This window comes from Chamaea fasciata, unplaced genomic scaffold, assembly GCF_029207755.1.
Source record: "Chamaea fasciata isolate MVZ Bird 193981 ecotype frontalis unplaced genomic scaffold, bChaFas1.0.hap1 SCAF_1, whole genome shotgun sequence".
In the NCBI taxonomy this organism is placed as follows: domain Eukaryota; kingdom Metazoa; phylum Chordata; class Aves; order Passeriformes; family Sylviidae; genus Chamaea; species Chamaea fasciata.
Genome location: NW_027094086.1, coordinates 111,781,929 through 111,809,522, shown reverse-complemented (window position 1 = coordinate 111,809,522; position 27,594 = coordinate 111,781,929). Strand labels below are relative to the sequence as shown.

The window sequence follows — 27,594 nt, the reverse complement described above, 5'->3', positions numbered from 1 at the left end:
GGTTGTTGTAGTTCCCTTTCAACTGAAATAGTCTATTTTACTTTATTCTATTCTGTAAAATTTAAAGTGGCACAGTAGACCTGCACAACGTACTTCTGTAATGTATCTGAGGATTCTTCAAGATGAATATGTATTTATATTTTGGCTTTTTTTCAAGTTTGTGTAAACTTGATCTGTCTAAGTAGAAAGCAGTTTAGTTCATGGTGTAAATGTATGTTAAATTTCAGGTTGCAGGCTGCCAGTGAGACAATGGCAATTCTGTGTAAAATACAGAAGTACACACACAGCCTCACAGTATGCTGCAGATTGAAGGATCTTCTAGACTGCTGAAGAACTGTCAGCTTTTTGAGAAAATCTATAGAAATTATATTATCTGTATTTTTTTATGTCTTACATTAAGCCTAATAAAGACTTTAACCTTTCTGTCCACACTGTTAAAATGATCTTGAAGTGCTCATATTCATATAGGATGTACATTTTGCATAATATTCAGTTCCCTGTTTCACTAAGTATTTAGATTCCAGTCACTTACTACTCAATTTTATAGGACTACCCCCTCCCCAGTCCCTCAAAACCTAGGCCAGATGTTATCAACCCTGGTCTCCGAATGCCTAAACAAGTATAAGCAAAACACTCACTGGGCTCAAATAATGAGATGAGGGCTTTCTCCACATTAGGAAGTGCTAGTAGTAGAAATAAAGATACTAGTGCAAGCAGATTGGATTTAGGCATGTTTTGTTGGGTTTGGTTGTTGTTGGGGCTTTTTTCCCTTCTGCTACAGTTTGATAGCAAACTGGCAGAGGAGTAAATGGAGTAAATGAAAACCCTAAACTTGCTTTTAAACTGAAAGAAAAACAGCAGGTAGTAATTCACACTGCTTTACCTGTGATGGCACAAAAGGCAACAGAGCTGATTCAACTTTTCTTCTTATATAGCCTCTAATTGAAAGAGCATTTCATTGACAGCTAACACCTAGCAAGTCATTTGGAAGAGGTACAAGTGAAAAAATGTGCTGTAATGAAAAGCTTAAAAGGGCACTGTCTTGATACACGGTTGATGTTAATAAAGGGAGGGAGGCACTATTCTGGCACAGGGACAAGAGCATTGTCACAGAATCATAGAATATGCTGAGCTGGAAGGGATCCATTAAGTCCAACTCTTGGCCCTGCACAGGACAGCCCCGAGAATCACAGCATGTGCTTTGTCCAAATGCTTCTTGAACTCAGGTAGGCTTGGTGCTGTGACCACTTCCCTGGGAAGCCTGTTCCAATCCCCAGCTACTCTCTGGGTGAAGTACCTCTTCTTAATATCCAACCTAATCCCCCACCCCACCTTCCTGCTGTTTCCTTGGGTCCTATCAATGGTCATCAGAGAAAAGAGATCAATGCTTGCCCCTCCACTCGCCCTCCTGAGGAAGTTGCAGACCATGACGAGATCGCTCCTCAGTCTTTCCTTGATAATTATTATTAAATACAGCTAAAAGTGTCAGTAGAAATACTCATTGAATGGAAACGTTTATTACAGATGACTCACACCCACCTATCAGACCAACAACTCATCCACTATTTTTTTTCCCCCTGGGGAAGCATGTGGGATGGAGAACAATATAATTTTGGCTGAAGGCTGAGGGCAAAGGAGTATTTGAAAACACTCGTATTTCTGTTTTTAAGACCCCTCCAGGCCTAGCCTGCTTTATTACCTGGTTCATCAGTTCCTCCACACCTGGGAGCCTTCACAGATTACTCCAAACCCACAAAGCACTAGGAGAGAGCAGAAGTTTTGTTGTTACATGTATGTTACATATAGGCATATATGACACTGAAATGTATTGTATTAGTTCAGCACATAACGGTGACAATAAGGATTCTTTCCCTGCACTTGGCCACAACTTGAGTGCTGTGTCCAGTTCTACACCACACAATTCAGGAAGGACATTGAGATGCTGGAATGAGTCCAGAGAAGGGAAACAGCCAGGGAAGTGTCTGGAGCACAATTCCTATGAGGAAAGGCTGAAGGACCTGGGGTTCTTTAGCTGGGGAAAAGGAAGCTCAGGGGAGACCTTATTGATATCTCAAACTACCTGAAAGGAGGGTGTAGCCAGGTGGGGCCAGCCTCTTCTCCCAAGTAACAAGTGACGAGAGGACACAGCCTTAGGCTGTGCCAGGTGAGGTTCAGGTTGGATATTAGGAGGAATTTCTTCACAGAAAGGGTGATTAGATATTGGAATGGACTGTCCAGGGAAGTGGTGGAATCACCGCCCCCGGAGGTAAGGAAGACTGGATGTGGCACTCAGTGCCATGCTCGAGTTGTGGTGTTCGGCCATAGGTTGGATTTGATGCTCTCAGAAGTCTTTTCGAAGCTAAATGATGCCGTGTTTCTGTGATATGGCACAGTGCCTGCGGAATCGCCTGCTTTCTTCGAGGTCCCCATGTACCCTCGTCCTCCACGGGAACGGCCGCGTCCTCCGCAGAGCCGGCGGGCGGGGTGCGGAACTACAGTTCCCGTCACGCCGCCGGGGCGGAGGGGGAGCGGGCGATGCCCTGACGGGGGAGGCGGGAGCGGGAGGCGGGCGCCTCTCGGAGCTCTTGGCCGCGGCCGCTGCGGCGGGGCGCGGGCGGCGCTGCCATGGCGCTCTCCGCCGGCCCCCTCAAGGTCTGCATCGTGGGCTCGGGCAACTGGTGAGTGCGGCGGCCCCTGGCAGGGCGGGCACCTCGGCGCTCTCCGCCGCGGGCCGGCCTTCCCGGAGGCTGTGCCCGCCCGGGCCTTGCTGTCGGTTCCCGCCCGGCGCCGTGGCCGCGATTTCCTCGGGGCTGGCGGCCGTGAGGCCACCCGGTGCCGGCGGTGGAAGGCGGTGTCGCCGGGCCGTGGCGGGCTCTGGGTCGAGCTCGTTCCGTGCGGGTGGGCTCGTCCCGCCGGGCCGGGGGGCTCCGCCTGCCCCCGGCGCCCTCGGAGCGCTGGTGCTGCCGTGAAGCGCTTGGGGGAAGAAGCGGCAGAATCGAACGCGCAGTTCTAGTGCTTGTAAACACTCTCGTGTCCTGTGAAGAAGTTGTTCTAGGATATTTTTAACCTGGTATTTGTTATGTGCTTTGTCCGATATCAGATGACGTAGACGTTAAAGATGCTGTACATTTTAAAAGGGTTTTTTTTGGTTTTTTTTCAATTACTCCCTGCCTGTAGAGCTTCATTACTTCACTAACAACCTCACTTGTCTGCAAAAGTGTTGTTCGGGGTTTTCTGTGTTCCTGTGTGCCTATTTTCCAAGACAGTTCAAAGAAGAATTGCGAGACACTAAGTTATTTGAAATACCTTCTCGTTTTTTGTTTTTTTTCCCCGAAATTGATTATGCTGAGGCACACTGAGAGCTTGAGACAAGGTTTTATTGCTGCCTCTATCTCTAGTTTATAATTAAATAGACTTGCTTCTTCATCCGCTGAAAGCAGTAGACTTACATCATTCTTCAAGAGGAGTATCGTGTTAATAACCCTTTGTCTTCCCTAATCACTTCTTTTTCTTACACCAGATCTTTCTTTACAGTGAATAAATTAAGTACCATGTGTTATAGAAATCGGTCTTCACAGTTTGTCACTTCCAATTACTAATGCTAAGCACACGTTATTCGAGTAGCATTGGATTTAAGGACATTAAACTCAGAGGAGTTCCATGTAGAGCAAGGCACTGTGTTTTATTAAAACTTGCCAGTCTTCTGTTGGAATGATCTTAGACTTGTTGCTCACCCCCTACCCACTCCATGCAGTTGGCTTTTGTTGCTGATAAAAATATCAGCAGCTGCCAAGTTTTATTTTTCTTTGTGATCCCCTTGTTGAGGGAATGGCTGACATTTCAGTGCAGCAGCTCTTGCCTTCCTTGCACTAGCTTGTGAAATGTGTGCACTGCACTATATATCACAGGGAAATTATGCAATTAGACTTCGTCTTTTACGAGTGTTGTGGCTGTTGTTCCGTAGTTGAAGTCAAGAAAAAATTTTACAGGAAGTTTTACTCCACTTGTATTTGATTTACTGTGAAACACTTGCAGAAGCAAAAGGATTTGTAGGTACTGCCTACATGCAAATGTATTTTGTTTTCATCCCACTTTAATCAGTTTAATAAATAAGAAATTTCCTCCCTGAATAGAGTGAGTTGGTGGCAAAATGCCCATATCTCCTATGCTGATAGAGAGAAAAAAGCTGATGCCTGGTAGTAACATTCTCTCTTTCTTTTGGGGATAAATGTATTTAAATAAATTACGGCTTCTTTCATAGGTAATGGCAGGGTTTTTCATGTGAGAATAGCAGAAACCAAAGTAATCAAAAATTGAAAATAGTAATTCTTGGAAAGGTAGGTGGTTTCTTCCTCAAAGTCCATGTGATGATAGACACAAAACCCTGACTGCAAAGAGCACTGTGATTCAGTAGCATGTGTAACCATTGAAATAAATTGGACTAAATTTGTGTACCTTTTAAGTGTCTTTGGAACTGGGGCCTGCAGTCCTAAAATATTTAACTAATGTGTTAGAATTTAATGCATTAAATAGTGCGATAAGTGCAGGTAACTGGAAAGAAATGGAAGCATTTATAAACATCTGATCATTGATATTTGGGGATTGTATACTTTTGAAGCCTGAGTTACAGGAGGGTGTGATCGGTGGTGCCTGAATTGTAAACATTGTAGGTCGTTGATCTGGGTGGGGTTTGGCATCTTGAGCAGGTTAGGACAGTGAGTTTTGGAGTTCTGTGTGAAATAATTCTGTCAGACAAATTTTTGCCTTTTTCTAGCCCTTTAACCTATATCTGGGATGAAAAAACCCTAAAGGATCTTGGCAGGACAGTAGCTTTAGAAGGGTTAAGCCAGTCACCTTGGCTGATTAACTACTTCCAGTCAGACTTGTTTGGTTGGTTTGCTACAGGAAGGTCACCTTAACAATGAAGTTGACTTGGCAGGGGTCACTTGACACCTGATGGAAGATCATGGGACAGGACAGATGGCTCGGCATGGAAGAGCAGGAGCTGTGCTGTCTGCTGGCCTTGCCCTTTTAGGGTTGCTCAGCTGGTGGATAAGTGATTGTGTTAGGATCTTTTAAGACAGGGGATAAAGTAAGCTGTCTGGAGTGTGGAGAGGGTACACCTTGGGAATATGCCTTGGAGCCCTGGGATTCCAGGACAGTGCCCGGAGTCATTTAAAGCGTTGTAAGCGTTGCCTTGATCAGGTACTGTAGCCTATTCTGGTAACACTTCCAGGGCAGGTTAATGAGGTGTGCACAGCCAGAATTTATCCCTCCCTGTTTTCTTGGAACCTGTTGTTAATTACCCTGATGGCCAAACTTGAACAGAAACCGTAACATTTGGGAAGAGATAGGAAGTTACTGGAAGAGGGGTTTGTGCAGCTAGGAACTTCTACAAATCTGGGAGGAACTGTGGCTTAACTGAGGTGATTTTGCAGGGACAGTGGTAGAACTGGATAATTATATAATTTGCACTCGCATGTTGTGACCTCCACTGCTGTTGTTATCAGGGCAAGTTAAGGAGCTTTTTGGCTTTGTGCTTTAGTTAAAAAGTGATGAGGGGAAAGCAGACCAGCTGGTCCAGAAGAATGGTTGCAACATCATGGGAAATGATGAATCAGAAAAGCCAATCAGGAAAATCTTCGTGAATTCAGAAACTAAGACTAGGCAAATCTTCACTTTTTAAATACTGCATTCAAAGGGTGAAAAAAACCCCAAAACAGTTCAGTTCAGGCGTTTAAGTGTTAAATAGTAGTGGAATTAATGTCTCGCTTAAGTAGTACACACTGCCAGACTTTTTGTTGGCAGACTGAAAATCCCAGTCAGAGTTGCTGAATCAGTTATTTCTGTCTTGCTCTGTCACCAGCAAGCGCAGAGAATGTGCAGTGAAGTGCAAAACAGAAGGCAGTGGGTTTGCCAGAATCCCAACTTTGTACATAAATCTGTAGGAGTAAATGTGGTTTTGTTCAAGAAAGTGAAAGCACTGTCTGAGGAGCACATACCTGTGTTCCTGTGTGGAATGTGAGCTCTGCTGTTTGTGTGGATCTGACATTTGGAGGCTGAGCTGATGAGCTGTGTACCAGTGCTGCAAGAAACCATGCTGCATTAGCTTGGTAAGAGATAGCTTGCAGTTGTCTTCTGTATCACCTCCCGAACCCAGGGGCATTTTTAGTGTGTGAAGTGCTATTAGAGAAGTAAATTCCAGTCTTTTAAGACACACAGTTTTATGGTTTAACTATAAAAGGTCTGCTTAGGGTACTAAAGTCTTTCTGCTGCTACTTAAAAAGTGACCCTAGCTATGTGTTAGCACACATCTTTAATACTGCACCACAGGTTGTGCCATATCAAAAGCTCTTGAAGCAGAATGAACCCATTTTGTTCAGTTGCCAGCTATGGGTTTGTTACAAGTAATGTCCAGTATAAATTTAGGGGATTGTGTGAGTATAACTAGATTGGAAAAGTTAGTGTTCTTGCTTCCTAATAAAGTGTGCAGTTTACGCACACACACACACACACAAGCCTCAGGTCAATGACTCTGTATTTTTATCATGTCTCTTAAAATTTTTTGTGTCTCCTTAGTAGGTTATCAGTAACTATGAAACTACTTCCTATCCCAGGAAAGGAACTTCAGTTAACAGGTTTAATAGAATGATGAAAGGGAAGATCATGTTTGTTCCTCCTCTTGTAATTGTGATTAATTTCATTATTGCTTAGAGATTTGAGAAGCAAAATTGATCACTGTCATTCAGATCTCGCTGTATGCTGTTCTTGGGGAGAATATGAGGGTAACAGTAATGGACTTGTCTGCCTGCAATTTCAGAGGACAGTGTTACAATAGTCAAGGTCTGTCAGATTGGCTACACAGCCATGAAGCTTTTAACTTCTGCAACATATAAGTGGTTCTTGGCTTTTGATGCCCATCAGTATTGTACAACAACTGATGAGTCAGTCATCTTAGCAAAGAAGTTTCTCATCTCCTAAAGGTGAAAATGACACATTTAATAAAATTTTGTATGTCACTTTTACCTCAGCTCTGAAGATACAATTAGTTTGATTTGGGGAAATACAGTAACCTAAACACTCAGTGGATAGCTGATAAAAAAACAGAATAAGTAAGGATGTTTCAGTAAGTGCTTTAGTCCAACCCACTCTAGCTGTAGTTGAGAGAAAGCAGCAGGTGTGAATGACTAGTGTATTTTTCCACTTATTTTGCTAGATCAAAATGTATGGTAACTGGTCAAATCATCGGTGAATTTGTGATTGTTTTAAAGACAACCTCTTTTTGTTTTCTGCAGCAAAATCATAATTTTTTACAACTGTTTCTGGTTTTTATTTTTTTGTGCAGGGGTTCTGCGGTTGCCAAAATAATAGGTAATAATGTAAAAAAATTGCAGAAGTTTGCTTCTACAGTGAACATGTGGGTCTTCGAGGAGAATATTAATGGGAGAAAACTGACAGATATCATAAATAAGGACCATGAAAATGTAAAGTATCTCCCTGGATGCAAACTGCCAGATAATGTGGTAAGGCTCAGAAGCTAAATTATAGTTATGGAGCGGAGGGAATATTGCTTGTGCTGTAAATGGAGTTAGAAATTTGTTTTGTTAACACCTCTAGGGTTTATAATATTTCAGACTATGCTATTTTACTGATGACATCAGAAATTGGAACAAGTAAAATTATGTAATTATGCAGTTAAGTAAATCCAATGCCCTCTTTCTTCTTTGGTGTCACTATTGTCTTTGTGTTATTCCTGTTTCTGTATAAGAAAGCAAATTTGAAAACAAGAGCAAGATTAACAACTTTGACTATATTCATTAAAAAAAAAAAAAAATTGGCCTGAACTTTGCATGGGAGCTGTTGGTCTGGGAAGTTTATGCTACTGTTTGTTTTCAGTGATGAAATGCAGTAGTTTGTAGTATTCAGCATAAGACCAAACCGGGCTTCAAGTTCAAGATCAAACTGGGGAAATTCAGTTTGGACATTGGGAAGCATTTCTTCACAGGAAGACTGACTAAACGTTAGAATGGGATGTTCAGGGAAGCGGTGGTGTCACCATCCCTGGAGGTGTTTGAGAAAAGACTGGATGTGGCACTCAGTGCCGTGGTCCAGTGGGCTGGGTGGTGTTCCTTCCAAGGTTGGACTCAATGATCTCAGAGGCCTTCTCCAAACTAATTGATTCTGTGATTCTGCTTTTATCAGATAACATTTGTGTGTGGTGTTAATTTTGAGACGTTATGCAGCCTTTCTTTCCCGTACTACACAGGTTGCTATCCCAAACCTTTGTGAAGCAGTGCAGGATGCAGACTTGCTGGTTTTTGTCATTCCTCATCAGTTCATCCATAAAGTCTGCGATGAAATCACAGGACGAATACGCAGGAAAGCACTCGGCATAACTCTCATAAAGGTACAGTAAATACCGTGTGTTAATAGCTGAGAATGTGTCATGGAATCTTCCAATACAAGGTGACTTGATATTTTGACATGAAAACTCTCCCTGCATTATTCATTTGACTGGTCCATTAAACCTTTCTAGGTGTAAGATTGGAATTTGTCTCAGTCATTAGTGGATTGTTACGCAGCACTTGCAGGAAGAGGAAAATGAAGCTCTTCACAAGACTTGCAGAAAGAAAGAGGGAGTCAATATGTCTTGCACCACTAAGCTTTCCAGTCTTTTATTTGTTGTTTCCAAAAGCATCATTAGATGAAGAGCAGAGCACAAGCATAATGCTTTGATTGTTAATGCACGTCCCACATGCTGAGTTGATCATTTCAAGAACTGCTGAGAGAATTTCATGTGACTGAGAGGATAGTGCTCTTGTTCATGTCAAATACTATGTTGCAACAAGAGAGTCTGTTCAGTATCACCCAAAGACAGTTTGAGCATAGGAGATAGGAGAGGGCAGAGGTGCAGGAGGCAATTCACTGGAGTGATTGTAGTTTTGCTGGCAGAAAATTTTTTCTATGAGGATTAGCTTATTTTTGGGATTGTTTTTGGGTGGGTGGGCTTTCTTCCTCTGTATGTTTAACTGGAAATAATAAGCTATTCCCACGAGGTTTGGAAGATTCTGGTTTGTTGTTGCTTTGTAGACCATTTTCTCAGCGCACATTCCCTTGTTTCCTGTCATTTCTGGAAAATGATACATTTATGGATCTGTGCTCGAAAAAGAACGAAAAACTCCTATCACTGCATCCTGCAAGCTTGTCTCTTTAGTTTGGCTAACAAAGCCCATCAAATCTACTGTTTTGTCAGTGCTGACTGGTGTATTGCTGAGATGTATGAAAAAGTAATGCTTCCAAAGTGTTCTTGCTCCAAATTGTAGAAAAACTCCTCATATAATAGAAGGGTAAAGTAAGGCACTGTTAAAAGTGCTCAAGATAAACTTCATTCTCCTTTAATTTGCTAAATGTGATTTATATTCTCCTAGTGATAGGAATAACTAATGAAATTGCTGGACTAAATGAGGATTTCTTTCAGCATATGTGAAGTCAGGGTCCTGGGCCTATATTCCCATGGAATTACTGTTCTCGGTACTAATTACCAGTGCTCTAATGGAGTGTTGATTAATGGCTATATCTGACAAAAAAAAAAAAAGGGGGGGGGGGGGAAGGGGAAGAAGTACTTACATTTGAAAAAATAAAGAAAGCCAAATTCCAAACAGACAGAAATCCCCAGCATAACAAAAAGTCCATGCTTAGTGTAGTAGTGGAAGTGAAATTGTGGTACTTGCCATGCAGTGCAGAGTTGGTTACTGGGCAGCTTCCCACTGTCACACTGCAGCACTGCATCCATAGGCAGCCTTTCCAAAGAAATGCTGTGAAGCCCCTTAATATTTTGCAGAAGAATGCAAAGTACGTGTCAGTTTTTATGAAAAGGCATAACTGTGCATCATTAAAAGTATCATTTGAGAAGAAAGGGTAGAGATTTAACACAACAATTCATTCTTTTCTCTACTTTTGCATATTCTTTAGGCATGCTGTTTTCATCAGTGTCAGTTTTTGGCTCTCATGCTCAATGCTAATGCTGTTAAAGTGGCTTGTGTTAACTTTGATAGTTAAAGTGCAGTTCTGCACTGAAAAATATTCATGGGACATCTCGTTTCTGTGCTTTCTAAATTGGTTGTCAAGTTAGCAGTGTGTCATCTTTTAGGCTTCTTGGTTTTTTTCTTTCTGACAGTCTAATCTTCAAGCAGAGCCTAATGTCTGGCAATAAAACTGAGTCTTTGGGAAATAAAGACATTTATCTGCTGGTTAATACACATTTCCATTGAAACATTTGCATCTGTGTTGCTTTGCATTAGCTCTGTGTCTGTGAAAACCTAACAAGTGATGGTGTGGCTGTTGGGAGAGGAACCATGTAGAACTTAGAGTGCAGTACAGCAGTGAGCACAGGAAGCAGGGTAGCTGAAAGTCATTCAAAATAGTCTTCAGGCAACCTCAACATCTGCCTCATTTTCATTTCCCTATTGCCCCGGGGATTGCCCTGACAGGCATGTTAGGATGGAAGTGATAAGGTCACTTGCACTGCCTGCAGGCCACTGAAAATGCCCATGCTGGAGCCTTGGTTTTACAGGGAGGAGGGGGTGTTTGGTTTTTATCCTGTCATTCAGTATTGGGTTTAACACCACGAGAAACAGGTACAGGTCTCCTCGACTTTTCAGGAGTTGCATCTGTTTCACAACAGAGCAGAATCTGGAACCTGAGCCTTTCTGGTCCCCTTTCACTTGCGTGAATGATTGTTGTATAAGTATTCAAATTTTTGGAGTTGTTCACAGCGTGTGCATTCTTCTCTGTTTATTATTTGCCAGCTTAAGAACAGGGACCTTACAGTTACGTTGTGGGGACATTTTTGGCACTATGAGGGAAAAATGCGACATGTATTGTGTGCTTGCTTTCAGGTTGTTTCTGTATGGCTCCTTAAAGAAGAGAAAGCAGAGCTGTGCATTAAGTAATACAAATTGAAAAATACTGCAGAAATGCAAACACTAGTTTAATTGGCAGGTTTTATACAGGCATTTCTGTGTGTCTCCTGATTGCACCATGTTATTTAAGGAACAGCACCTTTAACCTATGGAAGTGCAAGTTACTTCCTGCCTGAAATGTCACTACTGGCAGCATACAAGTGTGTATGTATATGTATATATGGAAGTAATACAAGATCACACGTTTTGCCTATAAATCATAATTCAAAATAACCAATTCCCAAAAGTATCAAATCCTCAGCATTAAAGAAGAATATCGGATAAAAGGTTGTATCCTGTGGGAAAGAATGACAATTTCAATACCTGCTCTGCCATACCCCTGTAATAATAGCTGAAAGTTAAATTATTCTCAGTTGTTCAGCTTTCTACATATCTGTGAATGGCTGTTCCATTTGTATTTCTACTAGTAAACTGTTGTTGGCGTTATACACTGGGGAACCTGCCTCTGATATTTCAGTTCAGATATCTCCTCACAAAACAAATTATTCACATGCCATTTTGTGAGTTTCAGTGCAATTTCAAATCCAAGTTCAGGTCTGGTTCATAACTGATGGATTGGTTATGCTTCACTGATGAAGGATATACTGATAATAAGCGTCTGATTTCTGAACTAACAAAGCAGAATGTTCAGCACTTCTTAGAGTCAGGTCTTTGAGGATGGAGTAAAAACTGTTTTCATCATCTAGAGTTCAGTCCTAAATCTTAAGGTGCTACCTCCTACTATTCTAAGACATCTTGGAGAGGTCAAAATAGCATAAGTATCTGTGGTAGTACATCTGTCATCCTTAGTCTCTGTCTGAATAGGCCTTGTTTCAGCTCTCACCTGTGGACAAGACTAATTGTGTTCTGCTTGCATCTCTACTGTGCCTAATGAATGACTTTTTAGTAATTCCTTTTAATCTTGGCTGCAGGGAATAGATGAAGGCCCGGAGGGACTCAAACTGATCTCTGACATTATTCGAGAGAAGATGGGAATAGACATCAGTGTGCTGATGGGAGCTAACATTGCCAATGAGGTGGCAGCAGAGAAATTCTGTGAAACCACAATAGGTACTGTTCCAAGTTGTAAGAACATTTAAAAGGTGCACCTGTCCTCACAGGTGCACACCAAATAGCTCAAATTTCACTGTTGGATAAATTTCCTAGAATGTTTACACTTCCAGAAGTACTAGGACAATAGTGGGAATAGAGGGAGGGAGAAGAGCACAATTTTACCTATTCTTACTAGGTTTATCACCTAAGCATGTGAAATAGAAGCATGTTTTTTTATCATAAAACAAACTGCTTCATTTTATTACTATGTTTAAGGTTTTCCTTGGGTCTAAATGGCTTTACATGGATAAAAAAATTATAAATTCTGTACTCCAGCTTAGGAGTACTAGGGTCAGAGATAGTACCTTCATGCATGTTTGTTTTGGTTTGACTTTTTGTTTGTTTTTTTTAAAGTATCTTGTTTTAATTTCTCAAAATACTTTGTTCCCACAAAAACTAGAAATTGTTTTAGTTCTGTGTTGATCTCTGCACACCTTTGCAGCACGAGGATGTGCCTAGTCTTGGATTTTACAGTTTCTAGAAAGGCATGTGTGTATGTATATGCATACAGGCACTCATACTTTGTAGCACAGAGTTCATCTTATGGGTTTTTTCAGTGTTAATTTTTACAGTTTTGTGCACTACTAGCTTTGTAACATCTCATTCACAGCTTTTGCATTGAACTTCATTTTGAATGGTTGAACAACATTTAGTGTTTAGAAACAATTGTCAGGGACAGCGTGCTTGATTAATAAAGCAGTTTTGATATACCCTTATCAGTAGGTATTTTTGTGGAATGCAGACTTCTAAATAATTGGTAGAATTGCTCCTCCCGTATTCTTAATTCATCTCTGTTTTATTATTAGCTGTTCTTTTTAAAGACAGTGATCAAAAAATGGGCAGTGTATAGAGAATTCATGGAATTGTTATTTAGAACCTGGTATATTTAGGCATTTGGGCTTGCACAGGAAAGGCTAAATATCATACAAATAAATTATTCATTTTTTTAGCTTTCCTTTCACTCTCTCAATAGGCTGCAAAAACTTGGAAAATGGCCTTCTCTTCAAAGAACTCCTGCAGACTCCAAACTTCCGAATAACTGTAGTAGATGATGCAGATACAGTTGAGCTGTGTGGTGCTCTGAAGGTAAGAGTAACAGGCTGCAGGTGGTACACAGATGAAATAGTGATCCCTGCAGGAAATGGGAAAAAAAAAGAGGGTATTTCAATTTAAAAAAATAAGTTCATTGTATTTTATATAATATGTGAAACTGCCACATAACATTTTCCGGAAGAACCAGATGGGAAATGAGGGAGCAGCATTTTCTGTGAGCTGGCTTTTAGATCTGTGTCTCACCATCTGCCAGGTTCTCCTTCTACATCTTCCACTTAACTTACACACGGTCATGAAGCAGGTACTGATTTCATCTAACTGGCTGATATATTTCTAAATCTATTTTAGTTTTCTTTTTGCAACAGTGGGTTCACCAAAAGAAAGGGAGAAAGAAGTTGGCATTAATGCTTCCTATCTGTTGGCAAAACTATCCCCCTCCATATTGACTGAAACAATGTGAGCACTCATGTTTTATATTTTGTGGACATATGCTACCTAAGGTTTGTGTGGATAACCACATACAGAAAAAGGTTATTTTTGGACAGCTACTCATCCAATTTTTTTTTTCATAACAAAATTGATGCTGACAGGAAGCAAAGGCTAACTTAAACATTGTTTAATGGCTGTTTTTTCAGGTTAATTTACAGGCCATTTTTGAAGGGGAAGCATTAGTTGTTTGGCACCCTAGCAAACAGCACCATAGTTCACATTATCTGATACCTATCCTGAATCATTTCTGACAGGTGTAGAGCTTTAATAATTAATTTGGCTTACTTTTTTTTGTATGTGTATGTGTTTTGGATAATTATTTTGTCTGCCTTTGGTTTTGCTGTTGAAATTTTGTGTAAACTAAATTAATTGGCTTGCAAAGTTACCACACCAAGCAATGATGTCTTAAGCTAAGGAATTCCAATTTTCTGCTTAGTGAAAGTAGATGGATAGCTATAATAGCATATCTTTTGGCATATTAATTTCCTTAATTTCATCTTGAGAGCTGTCATACTGGAAGGCCTGAGAAAGGGGAGGTTATGGGTATGTGCACTGATGGGATTAGGTGTTTTGAGGCAACATACTGTGGAGTTAATGAATAGATAGCAATTTCTTGAGATTATGGAGCTTGTAATTCAGCTCCATAGCCATTGCTTTAAAATGCTGTGGTGATGTGGGAGGTTACCAGAACAGAAATCCCTGTGTATAGACCCTTGAAAAAGTTTTGCAGATTTATTTTTCTTTGAAATCTGCTCAGAAGGATGTTTTCTGACTGGTTTAAATTCTAGTTTGATAGAGGAGTTCTGTCCCAGGAAATTTTTATTCAGACAAATCTCGTGAAAGGGCATTAGGGCATCAAACTGGGCAGGTAGTCAACAGACACTCAAAACTCCACTGTAGAGGTCTAAGTCAGGCAAAATACCAATATTTCTTTGGAATTGCTGTAGAATTTAAAAAGATTATTGTTCTTGAAAGATAGTAAGGTGAAACTTGTGGGGTTTTTTTGTGACCTTGCTTTATTGCTCTCTTCTGCTTCATTATTCATCATGCATCCTGCAGACTGAAATGTCTAGTTTTATTGCTAAAAAGCAGTTTATATTCTGTGTGCTCTAGTCATTTTGTATTGATTGCAATATATTTTGTTAATTGAGTTGAGATTTCCAAAAAATGCATGGTATAAGGTCTAAACAAAAAGTGAATTAAGGATGGATTAACTGGTTTTAAAACACTGTGGATTTCTTGCATAATTAAAGGGCAAAACTGGTATAAAGTCACATAGATCCATCATTCTAGTATAGGTGATGTCTTGAAACATACAACTCTGCCTAAATCTAAATGAAAATATTAATAAAATTGTATTTTTAAGTAATTTTTCATTTTAAACATTCTCTAGTTAATCCTAAACCTTGTGCTGGCAGCATGTAAATAATGTCCTGAGCCTTTTTACTCTCAAAGATCACAAAATTTTATTAATGCATTGGGAGCATGTCTGGCTCTGAAAGAATATAAAGAAGGTAAAATTAAACCTCTGGATAAGGTTTTATTGCCATAGTGTGTAAAGCAAAATCCAAAACTCAGATGTGATTGGTGTTTTTTCTTAGAAGCTGTACATATTTTCTATTAGGAGAATTGTTTGCTAAGGTTATCAACCAGAACTTTGCTTTTTATCATTAATCTGATAGTCTTTGTAATAAAAATTAGAAAACTAGACATTTTTGTAAATTTTAGAGTGGAATCTAATATGTAGCTTCAGTCAGTTGACAGTTTGCTAAACTTGCAAAGTTACTTCAATAAAAAAATAGTAAAAATTAGCTTTGTTTAACTTCCTGTAAGGAGGAAATTCCAGTTTCGGAAGGTGACAGTATCCTGTTGCATGGAGAGACAGGCATAAAAAGAGGGGCTCTCTTCTCTTTTTGTAGCAGTGCCAATTCAAAATGTCAGTGGTGGCACTGCTAGCTACAGCAAGGAGAGCAGGGGTAAACAGGCAAACACATCACTTCAGACTGTGTTTTTGGATGTGGAAGTAGTAAAAACAATTCCTGTGTTGGTATTTAAGGGATGAGAAACAGTACACTATGAAAAACAGTATCTTCTTCCAGCTTCTGCACTTTTCTGCAAATACCAGCTTAGGAAAAGGAGGGTTCCCTGGTATTACTGGCATAATGGACTAGCTGTTAAAAGCCTGTACTCTACCTCACTTTTTATTTCTGCAAGCCTTTCTAAACAGGGAAGATTTTCAGTGTGGGTAGTTGCCTAAAGCTTGGGGAAAAATACGGAAGGGTAATAAAGAATGCTCTGAGCACAGCTTTTCCTTACAGTGATAATTATGGGTTTGAAATTTGGTTTTGGAAGCCTATTTGAGTTCAGGCTGTAATACTAGGTAGTGCAGCTGGGTGATCATAAGAGAACATGTGCTTGATTGCTATTTATATATGGATATGTATAGAATATCCACTTCATTTACTGTATTTAGATTTGTGACAATGGGCTGGTGGAGATACAGTGAAGTACAGAAATCAGTGCCGTGAAAATGCAGTCTTGTGTCAGCTTGGAGACTGGCTGAATAGACAGTGGCAGTGACTTTACAAAATCTGATGATACCAACAGCTTTTTACCATAACCCGGCTTTTAGAACAAGAAGTGCTTGGTGTGTTCTTTGTGAGGATATTTTTTTCTTCTGAGGACAGATGAAAGTTTCACATTTGTCTGTCGACCTTTTCTAAGGGTTGAGGACAGAAATTGACAGAGTTGAAATTTGGATAGTTGTTTCAATGTCTCCAGTTGGCTTTTCAGGCATCATGACTCAAGGCCACCTGCAAGTACATCTGCCATTTGCCAGACAATGAATGGGCCTTCCTAGGAAATGCTTAAAGGTTATGTCACGTAAAAATTGTGTGTGCAGCTATGCCCACATATGGAGGTGCTGATGGATACTGATGGATGTGATACTGCAGAGCAGCATGGACTCAAGGTTATCACCTCAGAGATGTCCTTAGAGTCCTCAGTGCCTGTGCCAGTGTGGTGTTAGCAGCAGCACAGATGTGAGGCAAGACTGAGCTGGGGTACAAACCTGGCCACATCCTCGAGAGGCTGTGTAAACACTGGTAGCTGCAATCTCAGGGGTAAAGTGCACCCCAGTTTACCTTGCTTACCCAGTGCAGCAGTGCCAGGGATGGGTGAGAGGAGGAGGATTGAGAATCTAACCTCTGGATATGGCAAAACAGCCATGCTCCAGCTGCCTGATGATCAGGGATCTGGAGAGTTAAAAACCTTGAAGTGGCAGCAGCCAAGGACCAAGACAGATGTGAGTTACTGTATGAAGGAGAAGCAGCAGCAGTTGTGGTTGCCTTTCAGGTTGCTTCAGGTTCCTCTAAACCTTCCGGCTCCAGCTAAGCCTAAAGTAAAGGAGTAAGAAGTATAGTGATGATTTATTGTTTACCAGGTTATGTAACTCAGCATTGTTACTTGCAAAGTGTGTTTAGGGCAGTCACTGTTGGATAGTCAGTCTAGGTCCTATAGTAGTTGATTGTGGAAGTTTTTTCCTTTTTCCTGAGATTAAGTGGATGAAATTCAAGTTCGCCAGGAGCAAGCAAACAGTTTATTCTTAACCTCTCTGATAGTCCTGCTGATACTGTCTTGATTTTTTGAGTCCTTTCGTTTGACCTCTTCTCAGCCATCAGGGGAAGCAGCAAGCTTCTCCAAGTTTCTGTGTAAACAGAGGGAAGGCAGGCTGAGCTGTGACACTGCCTCAAGGAAGGTGAAATAACATTTCTGCTTAGTTCTCTTATTGATCCATTTCATTATGGAGAAGTAATGGTTGCCTCAGAAATGGCTGCTGAGGCTGTCTTCATGAGCACTCTACAAACATGCTGTACACTGGATATTGGATACTTCTGAGCACTGACTCTGTAGGAGAACAGTCTGTCAGCAAAGTCTGCAGACTTGTTGTCCTTGTTCTCTTGGTCATCTGTTGACCTTGCATTTGTGACCTCTTGCATGTTTGCAGCAGATCGTGTGCAAGTAAAGGACACATTCTCTCATTTGTTCTGACACATACTGTGAGCCCTGCCTGGAATCAGCATTTCTTTTCTGGAGCATGGCTTCACTGTCCCAGTGATAAAATTACTAAATCCATTTCTTGCTCATGTTCTAGAATAACGAGGACTAGGACTAACACCAGCTTCAGCAAACCAGAACAGCTTGTCTGTTAGGGCAAAGTATTTTAGTAGTTTAAAACCATATACAGTATAAAGACACTGTGCATCATGGTTGCAGGATGTGTGCTTTCATGTAAAAAGCTGTTAATGCCAAGATAGATGAAGTGTGTTTGCTTAAGTGTGTAGTGATTTTGAGAGCTCTGAATGCCTCAGGCCAAGAGGAACATTGTGTTGCCATCCTTTTGGGGTTATTGTGACAGTATCTTTGAACCTTTGGAACATGTTTGTCAGTAGGCACTTGCTTATTGGGCTCTCAGATGCCCATGTGTGCATGCAAATACAGTCAGTTTCTAATCTCACTATACCCACTGCATTTGCAGGAACTCTGTAACTTCATATTGTGGTTTAATCCCAGCTGGCAACTACATATCACACAGCTGCTCACTCACTAACCCCCCACCCATCAGGATGGGAAGGAGAATAAGTGGAAAAAAAAGTAAAACTCACAGGTTGAAATACAAACAGTTTAATAATTGAAATAGGTACAATAAGATACAATAACAAGAACAACAGTAGTGATAGTAATTGTAATGAAGGACAGAGTGAAACCCAAGAAGAACAAGTGATGCACACTGCAGTTGCTCACCACCCACTGATCAATGCCTAGCCTGTCCCCAAGCAGCAATTGATGCATCCCAGCCAACTGCCTCCAGTGTATACTGGGCATGACATTCTATGGCATGGAGTATCCCTTTGGCCAGTTTGGATCAGCTGTCCTGGCTATGTTTCCCCCTCCCCTGACTCTTGTTCACCCCCTCACTGGCAGAGCATGAGACACTAAAAAGTTCCTTTCCTAAAGTAAGCACTACTTAGCAAACAACCAAAACATCAGTGTGTTATCACCATTATTCTCATACTGAGCTCAAATCACAGCACAGTATCAGCTGCTAAGAAGGAAGTTAACTGAAACCAGGACGCTTCAGGTATAGTCTTAGTCAGTGGCAGCAGTCAAAATCAACCGTATGAGATTCAGAAAGATGTTTTTGCCAGGTCAGTCGCCCTTCCTGCCTCAGGTACTTCTCAGAGGATCACAATAGTGATAGTGCCGCTAGGCTCTTGTGTGTCAATTTGTGTTTAGCTTGTGTATCTTCCTGAAACAAGCTCAGCCTAGTGCCTACAGCCAGAGATTTCAAGTAACAAACTGTTTTGGCCTTGTTTGGGACTGAAGGATAACTCAGTTGTAAGTTTTGTGAGATTTTTGTTGTTGTTTTTCAAGGGGTGGCTCATCTTTGAGCAAGGTATAACTTTCAGTGTGATATAATTAGTTCTCTACAGTATTTTAGGCACAAGAGAGTTGTCAGAGATTCTTCACGGATTTAAATAAAACCAGATGGTAGACCTTGTAAATTATTAGTTGTGGCCTGAGGGATATAGATACCAGGATATAACAGTCTCCTTGGCATGGGGGTGTGTTCTAGAGCATAATCCATTGTCTTGTTTCCTCATTATTTGCAAACTGTGTAAGAGCATACAGTGGGAACATTGTACAAACAAGGAGCTCAGTGTTTTAGAGTTGGACTCAGAACTACTCTTGTTCCCTAGCCCATTTCCTCAGAAGTAAATAGTCTTGGTATGACTCACTTAAAAGAGTATTTCTGTTGCTCCAAAGACAAACACTGCAAAAGGTACAAGTAGACAACAAAACACCATAGGCCAAATCGTACTGCAAATTATGATTAAGTAGACTGCTTCAAAGTGGGAAGTCAGGCAGACAAAGCTGGAGGGAAGGGGAAGCTTTAGTATGGGAGTGTTCAAGAAGAAGGCTGCTCAGTCATGTTTGTGTTTTTAGCTGAGTGCTAAATACTTACATACTTCACATAGATTGTAAAAACCATTTGAATGGGTTATCCCATCTGAAAACTTCTACCTGTTTGACTTCCTCTTGCTTTGGCATCAAATGAAAGAATATTAGAGGTTGCTCTGCAAGAGGTGTCTTCTGATGAAGACATACCTTGACTGGATCACCACAGCCAAGATCTAAGCCAAGATGATTTGAACAACCAAATTTTAAAGTTGACTGTCTTTGGCTGCTTCAGGTCTAATGTTGGGGTATCTCTCTGCAATTTTTAGGGTCACCTTTAGATCTCAGCTAGCTGCTCAAAAAGCAACAGCTGATCCTCTGGCCTCATTTGATTCAGAGTCACCTAGCCATGACTGGCCCACAGCTCTGCAGCTGCCTGGCATTTGTGCTTCTTACAGTTCAAAACCAAACCAGCTGTTAATCAGCTGATTGTTTTCAGTAACATCTTCTAATTGTTGTTTTTTTCTTCATCAACAGTTAAAGTTGATTTTTTAATTTTATTTTTTTCCCTGCATCGGGTGCTACATTAGGAGTCATACTGTTGGTTCTCCTGTGCTTTCTCTTGAGGTCACTGCTGCTGCTGTTGCATGCAGGAACATATTGACATTCATTACTTCCTTGTTTGCTTTATCAATACGTCAGAATGCCATCTTTTTTTGGGGGGTTTTGGTAGAGTTTGTTGGGTTGGATGGATTTCTGTAGTGGGGTAGTGGAACCATGGCTAGTGTCTGCTCTGACTCCCAAACCAAAAAAAAAGGTTTTTATAGTCACTTCACTCAAATGTGTCTCATCAAATATCTATGTTCTGTAACCAAAGCAGGGACCATAGAGCTGAATGTTAACAGCACATTCTTTGTAGAAGGCTGTCACCAGGTCTAAGGAAAAAGCAAACACTTTTCTTGCTGAGGGAGGTCTTCCTGTGTCGTGAACCTTTTGGGAATCCTTTATTAACTATTACAGTTATAGAAACTCTTCATACTTAAAAGGGCTGGATACTATTGACTTGGCTGAATTCGGTCCCTTAGCATGTCATCATAGAAGTCAATAAATGCTTTTTAGTTGTACTGTAGCTTTAATCATAAAGGAAATCTGTATAAAAGGACTGTAGAATGTCAGTCTAACTTCACCCCTACCTCAGGCTAGGAATAGCTCAATCTAGCTAAAACCTTGTTTGGGTGTAGTGCAACCTGTTTGTTCTTAAAGATGGTCAATAATAATAATAGCTCCACAGCCTCAGGGGCAACTTGTGTCAGAGCTTTAACTATGCTTTTATCCATGGAAATCTAAGACTTGCCATTTTTTTTTTCTTTATTTTTTTAGGTTATCCCACAGGCATCAAAATCTCCAAACCAAAATAACCCAAACTAACAACCTAGTCTTTCAGTAGTAAAGTGTTCACTGTTCTTAAGGACATCTGTAAGCAGTAATTGAGTAATTTCCCATTTCTCTTCCCATTAGAATGTAGTAGCAGTAGGAGCTGGTTTCTGTGATGGCCTTTGCTACGGTGACAATACCAAAGCTGCTGTTATTCGCCTTGGCCTAATGGAGATGATTGCCTTTGCCAAAATTTTTTGCAAAGGCCAGGTTTGTACTGCCACTTTCCTGGAGAGCTGTGGCATTGCTGATCTCATCACAACGTGTTATGGTGGCCGGAATCGACGTATCGCAGAAGCATTCGTTAAAACTGGAAAGGTACCTTACTCACTGGGTAAAATCTGTTCACCTGTGCTTATAAGTACTGCCACTCCTCGTTTGCTGGAGTAATAGTAGAGTTACTTGAGTCATGGTAGCTCACTGAGTGGGCGCCCTTCTCTTCCTCTTGTTTTTGGAGTCTGTTGGTTAGAATGAGTGTAAAGGTATTAAAAGCTCGGGGCTGGGGGGGGGGGTGTGGTGATTTAAAAAAAAAAACAAACTTGAGAGATAAGACATTGTGAGATGCAAATTTAAGAATACTTGCAAACAAGAACATAGGATAATATTTTATATGCTCACTCAAGATCACTTTTGAAAAAGAAAAAAACTTGGTAACTTTTTTTTAATCCAGATTGTTGTCAGGTTTCTGAAAAGTTTGTCATAGCTCTCCTTTGCTTTCTTTTTTTTCCCCCTCTGTTTCTTAGTCTATTGAAGAATTAGAGAAAGAAATGTTGAATGGTCAGAAACTCCAAGGACCACAGACTTCTGCAGAAGTGCACCGCATCCTGAAGCAGAAAGGAATGTTGGACAAGTGAGTAAGAACAGATAAAACAACTTCCACATATACCCCTTTTTTATTTCCATAATTCTTTCTGCATATTTGGTTTTGATATTTTCATAGAAGTAATAGCCAAAAAGAAAATCATTGTAATAACAGTAGATTAAAAGTTAAAATCAAAGAAAGAAGTGAATAGAACCTGAAAATAATATTGGTGTAGATAGAGCTATTAGTGTGACAAATCTGTGAATGTCCTTCTGTTTGCAGAGTGTATTGTTGCCTTCTGCTACTACAGAAAAGCACAGCAAGTGTGTTTTAATGTGTGAAAAGAAAAAATCCATGAAAGTAGAAGTAGAGCTTCCTAAAGCGACTGTGAAAAGTCGCTACATCTCATTTCATTGTAGGAAATTCATTACTTACCTCCAAGGAGAGGAGCTTGGTGATCATCTGAATAGAGTGACTGCCTCCACCACATGGATTCTAGCTTAGATACTGCAGTTCTCCATCTTAATGTGATTTCCAGTTTGCTGTAGGTTAAAAACTCCCATCTGCCTCTGTAGGTCATGGGGTGTTTTTTTATGGTATGAAATTAAGCAGATTGTCCTGGCTTGGTTCACTTGTATTCGAGTCAGAACATGAATGATTCCTATAGCCACACACACAGTTGTCTCCTTATGAGATTTATCTGTTCCTGTTTGTAAGAAAAGGTAAAATCAGAAATTAAAAAACTGCCAGTCGAAAGACCAAACCTTGTTACTTTTTTTTTCGGAAGTATTTTTTAAAGTCTAGTTTTAACGGATCAGCTGCACTAAATGATTAATGTTCTAATATTATCATTGGATGTAAGGTACCTAAGTCTGTCTCCTCAGTGTACAGTAATTAAGCTAACTGCAGAAAAAATTAATTAAAATGTTGGCTTCATTCTTTCCTGTTTATGATTCCTAAATGAAACAGGATGCTGTGTTTGAGGGTTGTTTTGTATCCTGTTCTATCTTACAACAAATTGAGTGCATTATAGATGAATTTGGGTTGTGTTTTTAATAAAAGACATGAAAACAGTGTTGCTAATTTCCTTTTGGTATGCCAGCATATATGTGTCAGTTCTTCATAAAAGGTCTCATTCAACAAGACTTTTGAAAGCAAGTCTAAAACATAAAACACAGTGCAGCAGCCAGGGTTTCAAAGTGAAGAGGTAAGAATCTTGTAAGGGTAGAATTTCATAGTCTGGTCCTGCAGAGCTATTCCCAAGGCTGTGTAGAAGTGTGCAGAAGTCAAAGTTCAGAAGTGCCTTGGTAGCAGGGTTGATGCCTGTTGATACTCGTGGTGCAATTACTTTTTTTCAGCAGTTGTAGTCCTTGCTCTCTTGATGTGCTCAGGCCTAAGATGCATTTGGAGTTTGCTGGCTCTGAGCCAGCAGTCAGCCTTGGTACAGGTTTCTCCATCTGAAGTCTGGCAGACCTGTGCACAGTAATGTTCCCTGGGATAAGCAGCAGGACTTACGTTGTGGTGTGTAGTAGTGGTGCTTCTTTAATGAGAAGTAACTGCCAGTACCGTACCTAAACCTGTGGGAAACCTGCTTTTGCTTCAGAGGGTTCACCTGTTTTGTGGCCACCTCTCACATAGGCATAGCAAATTTTATTAGTGCCTACATGTGAGCTTTTATGGTAACAGCAAATGTAACCCCCCCATTAGCCTAGTACATCATACAGAGTGAGTGGTAAGTGAGGTTTGTTAAGGAATGCAGAAGTCATGGTGTAATTTTTTTTTCTGCAGATTTCCCAGTAAGGGTTTTGCAATCTAAGCAGTTCAGCATTGGATTTGAGAGAGCAGCTATGTGGCTGTATGAAAATTTATTTCTACCAATGAAGTAGAAACAAAAATCAGTCTAGTTTGGAGCAGAGTGCTGATAGCAGAGTTACTGCAATGTAATATGTGACAGCAGAATGTATAGGCCATCACACATGATGCTCACTACTGCTCAACACTGAAATGTGCATTACAGATAAAGCTTTAGAGTGACTGGTGGGACACCTTTCCCAAGGAGAAAGTCCTAGTCCAGATGTATTCTGAATTACTCGGAAATTAACTAGTTCACCATCTCCAATGATGCTTATTTTTTATTTCCACTGGTCAAAATTCATCAATATAAAAGGCCATGCTGAAATGATACATGTATTTGGTGAACAGATCAACCCCTAAAATTTCCCAGTCTTTGTATGAAAATTGAACATGTCTGGCTGTTAATATCTGGGATGGACAGAAAGCAAATACAAATTTTTATAAAGCATCTTGGCTTTAACCAATGTTCAGATTATCAGAGAAGCCTGAATAATTTGGAAGTTGTTGGAGATGTGGCCAATCTAAAAAAAAAAAGAAAAAAAAAAGAAAAAAAAAAAAGAAAATAAAAGAAAAAAGTAGATGTGGAATTTTGTATTTCAAAATCAGTTTTGATTTTGGATTTTTATTAAAAACTTGACCTTCAAGTCTTCTTGGGTCTTTTTTGGTCATATTCTGTATTATCATGTTATTGCTCCGAAGTACTGCATAACGGATGTGCCAGTCATCCTTTTTAACCACAGATGGGTACTGCTGTAAGAACAGCCAGGAAAAAATGTTTTTAATTTATTTTTTAGATCACTTTATGGTTGTGCCATACATAATGAATGTGTCAGGCTCCATTAGAGCTAGCTAGGCTTCTGAGAGTCACTGTATTTCAGAGATGCTTGCAGAGATGCCTGACAAATCGAAAAAAGAAATCATGTTTTCCATCTCTCCCTTTTCCCCCTCCCTCTTCTCACCTCTTCTTATTTCTTTAATTTAAGAAAACGTTACAGAAGAAATTTACACTGTGTTCACTTTCCCCACCGTCTATCTTTCCTCAGGTTTCCACTCTTCACGGCTGTGTATCAAATCTGCTATGAAGGGAGATCTGTTAAAGAGATAATATCCTGCCTTCAAAGTCATCCAGAGCACATGTAAAATCCATCAGGCTGTTGCATTCATGCAGCTTTCTGCCTTTCGAATTCGTGTCTGGGTTCAAGTGGATGTAGCTACCATTAAGCTTTGTTCGAAGCTGCTCTTAGGCAACAGGAACAACATGAATGTCTCTGAGCAGTCCCGGTGTTTGTTACCCAGCCTGGTTTGACACAGCATGCAGCGTTGGCTTGGTCATTGTCCTTTTACTGGCTAAAATGCAACACTTTTAACAAATGCAATACGAAAGTTGCACTACATGCCTGGTATATATACACAAGTGTACTTTGAGTTTGCTCCTACACCATAAAACACAATGCTTTGTTGTCTTTTGTTAAAGCCTAGTCCAAAATCTGCTGGACACTGTGGGAAGAATCCCAGTGGTTTTGATCAGAGACTGAATCAAGCCTGTAACCTTGAAATATTAGGAATCTGTCTGTTAGAACTTTGTTTTATTCTGTATACACAATTAAATGTTAACATTTTGCATGTTTATGACTATATTAATTTAAGCGATGTTAATGCAAAACAAGTTGTAGCAGTTATTCAGGGGACTACAGGGATATTTCAATGAACTCTAGTGCAGAATTTTTTGATTTTTGAAAGTCATTGAAATTGTCAGGCTACTTTGAAAGGAATTTCTAAGTGAATTTAAACTTTTTAATTACACTGTTTTAAAGGGAATATTCTAGAGGGGGATCATTGCCTCCCCTTCTGTTTTTTAATCCTTGCATTTTTGTATTTCTCTGTTTCTCCCTTACTATTCCTTGGTGTTAGGCTCTTCTAGAATCCCATTCCCCAAAGCAAGCCAGAGGTGTTGACCTGGAGGTTCTGAACCCTAGAGCCTACAGTTCATTTTATTGTGTTACCTATGGTTGTTCTTCACTGCTTAGCTGCAAAGTGTTGGGCTCCACACAACACTCCAAGCAGTGTCAGGGGAATTCCCTGGTACAACACATGCTTCTGTCCTCAGAAGGGTTGTGTGCCAGGACATGCCAGTGACTGGCATTTCCACTGGGCTGTAGTCCTGGTCCAGCCTTCCACATTCTGGAGTTACTCTTTCATTGGACAAAACTTTTATGGGTGCTGAATCAAATCCTTTACAACTAATCTCCCAGAAAGCTTCTCAAAGGCATCCATCTCTTTTATTCCCCAGGGATCTCAACAAGGTTTTTTTCAGGAACCTTTGTTTTATCAGGGAGGCTAATTTTATTTGTTATTGGAAAATTTGTGATTTTACAGAGTTTAAGGGGGGAGGGGATTGGTTTGGTTGGTCTTTTTAGATTTTTTTTTTTTTTTTTGAGATTGATGCAAGAGAAGATAAGTAAAATCTGTTTTGCTTTTCTTGTAAACTAAAGCGGGGGGAGGTATTTGTGAAATATATGCTAGGTACATTAAGAGTGGACTCCTTCTTCCAAATGGGAAACAAGAGTTGGCATTAGAATTTAGGGAACAAGACTGCCCATCTGCTCTGAATATTAATGCGTAACATTTCTGCAGTATCAGAACTGCTGTTCACTGTTCTCAGTGGTGTTTTAGATCAGAAATCATGAGCACACACCCATCCTGAAACTTTAGGTTGTCATTCAAAATTTGCTAAAGCAAAAAGAATGCCTGGGAATAATTGTCATACTTACATAGCCTGGATTACTCTGAAATAGGGAAGCTTTGGGGCAGCTTTGTGTAGACAGAAAGACCGTTCTGCTCAGGGGTCCCATTTTTTTGTGCTCCTGTATTGTTTTGCATTAATATTTGGAAGATCTCATGAATGTCCTTAGATATTCAGGGATGTGAAAAGTTATTTTGCCTTACTTCTGATTTAGTGCTAAATATAAGAGATGGCCAGAAGTTAAGTGACATCAGACATTTGTGGCAGTTGGGAACATCACTGGTAGAGCTGACTTGGAGCAAGCACTCTGCTTAGACATTTAAGAGGGTGTTTTAAGGTTGGAAGCACTGTTATGCTAACGCACACATGGAGCATACACTCCTCATTACTGCATAACTTTCAGTATGTTTGCTTATGCTTTGTTTTGTTCTGTTCTTTTAATACCAAACTGGTGGCTTTTCCTTTGTATGTGTACATATACATTATATATATTAAACTTTTTTTTTTTACATGCAGCGTATAGGACAGTAGCATTTTGTAAGATACATAAAGGGCTATATGAGCTAAATGTGGTAAATTAATATATATTTTTAAATTATTTCTTTATTATTCCAATACTTCTTCTACCACTGAAACTCCCAAATCTTAATTGTTCTTGTTTTGTAGAGAAGCCTATATTCTAAGGCAAATCCAGAGGAAAGGTTTTTACGGAATTCTTTCTTCCAGTCTATTATGATATTCTTTTTTTTCAGACAAAAATACGGTTTCAGTAACTAAAATAACTAAAATAGTTTATTTAAATTTCTATTGATAGTTCACTATTTGCATTTGCTTTTCAGTGCTGGAGAACACTCAGCTTGGCACTAAGTATTTTTCTCCCACTAATATTTACTTCTCATTAAAAGACTGTGACATGGTACTGGAACTGAATGATTAGAAGCCTGCTCTGCAAACACCCTGTTTTGCTTAGTACTGGGGTAGTCTTACTGAAAACATTAACTCCTGTGTAAGGAGGTCATAAATTTGTAACTAATTCTTGATTTATGAACTTTAATTGCTAAGGAAGGCATTACATTCTAATGATACTTACTCAACTTGCCCTCATTATATGTACTGATTTTGTTTAGAGATGTTGAATGTATACTGTTTTGAAGAGTTAGTACAAATAAACATTTTTGTCTTGGGAA

The 27,594-nt window shown here is 40.0% G+C and overlaps 1 protein-coding gene across 3 annotated transcripts; it reads left to right on the top strand.

Annotated features, from left to right (window-relative positions):
* Positions 1 to 2,210: 2,210 nt before the first annotated feature.
* On the top strand, positions 2,211 to 27,594 carry GPD1L (glycerol-3-phosphate dehydrogenase 1 like). 3 transcript variants are annotated; one of them, XM_066193998.1, is made up of 8 exons: positions 2,211 to 2,266; positions 7,346 to 7,523; positions 8,267 to 8,407; positions 11,894 to 12,032; positions 13,048 to 13,160; positions 21,093 to 21,326; positions 21,752 to 21,858; positions 24,708 to 27,594. In XM_066193998.1, exons 1-8 carry the CDS (start codon positions 2,226 to 2,228, stop codon positions 24,802 to 24,804), a joined length of 1,050 nt encoding a protein of 349 aa, XP_066050095.1. In that variant the 5' UTR covers positions 2,211 to 2,225; the 3' UTR covers positions 24,805 to 27,594. The 3 variants fall into 3 exon arrangements, with proteins under 3 accessions (XP_066050095.1, XP_066050086.1, XP_066050105.1); XM_066193989.1 differs by lacking the exon at positions 2,211 to 2,266 and adding an exon at positions 2,562 to 2,678; XM_066194008.1 differs by lacking the exon at positions 2,211 to 2,266 and adding an exon at positions 5,118 to 5,205.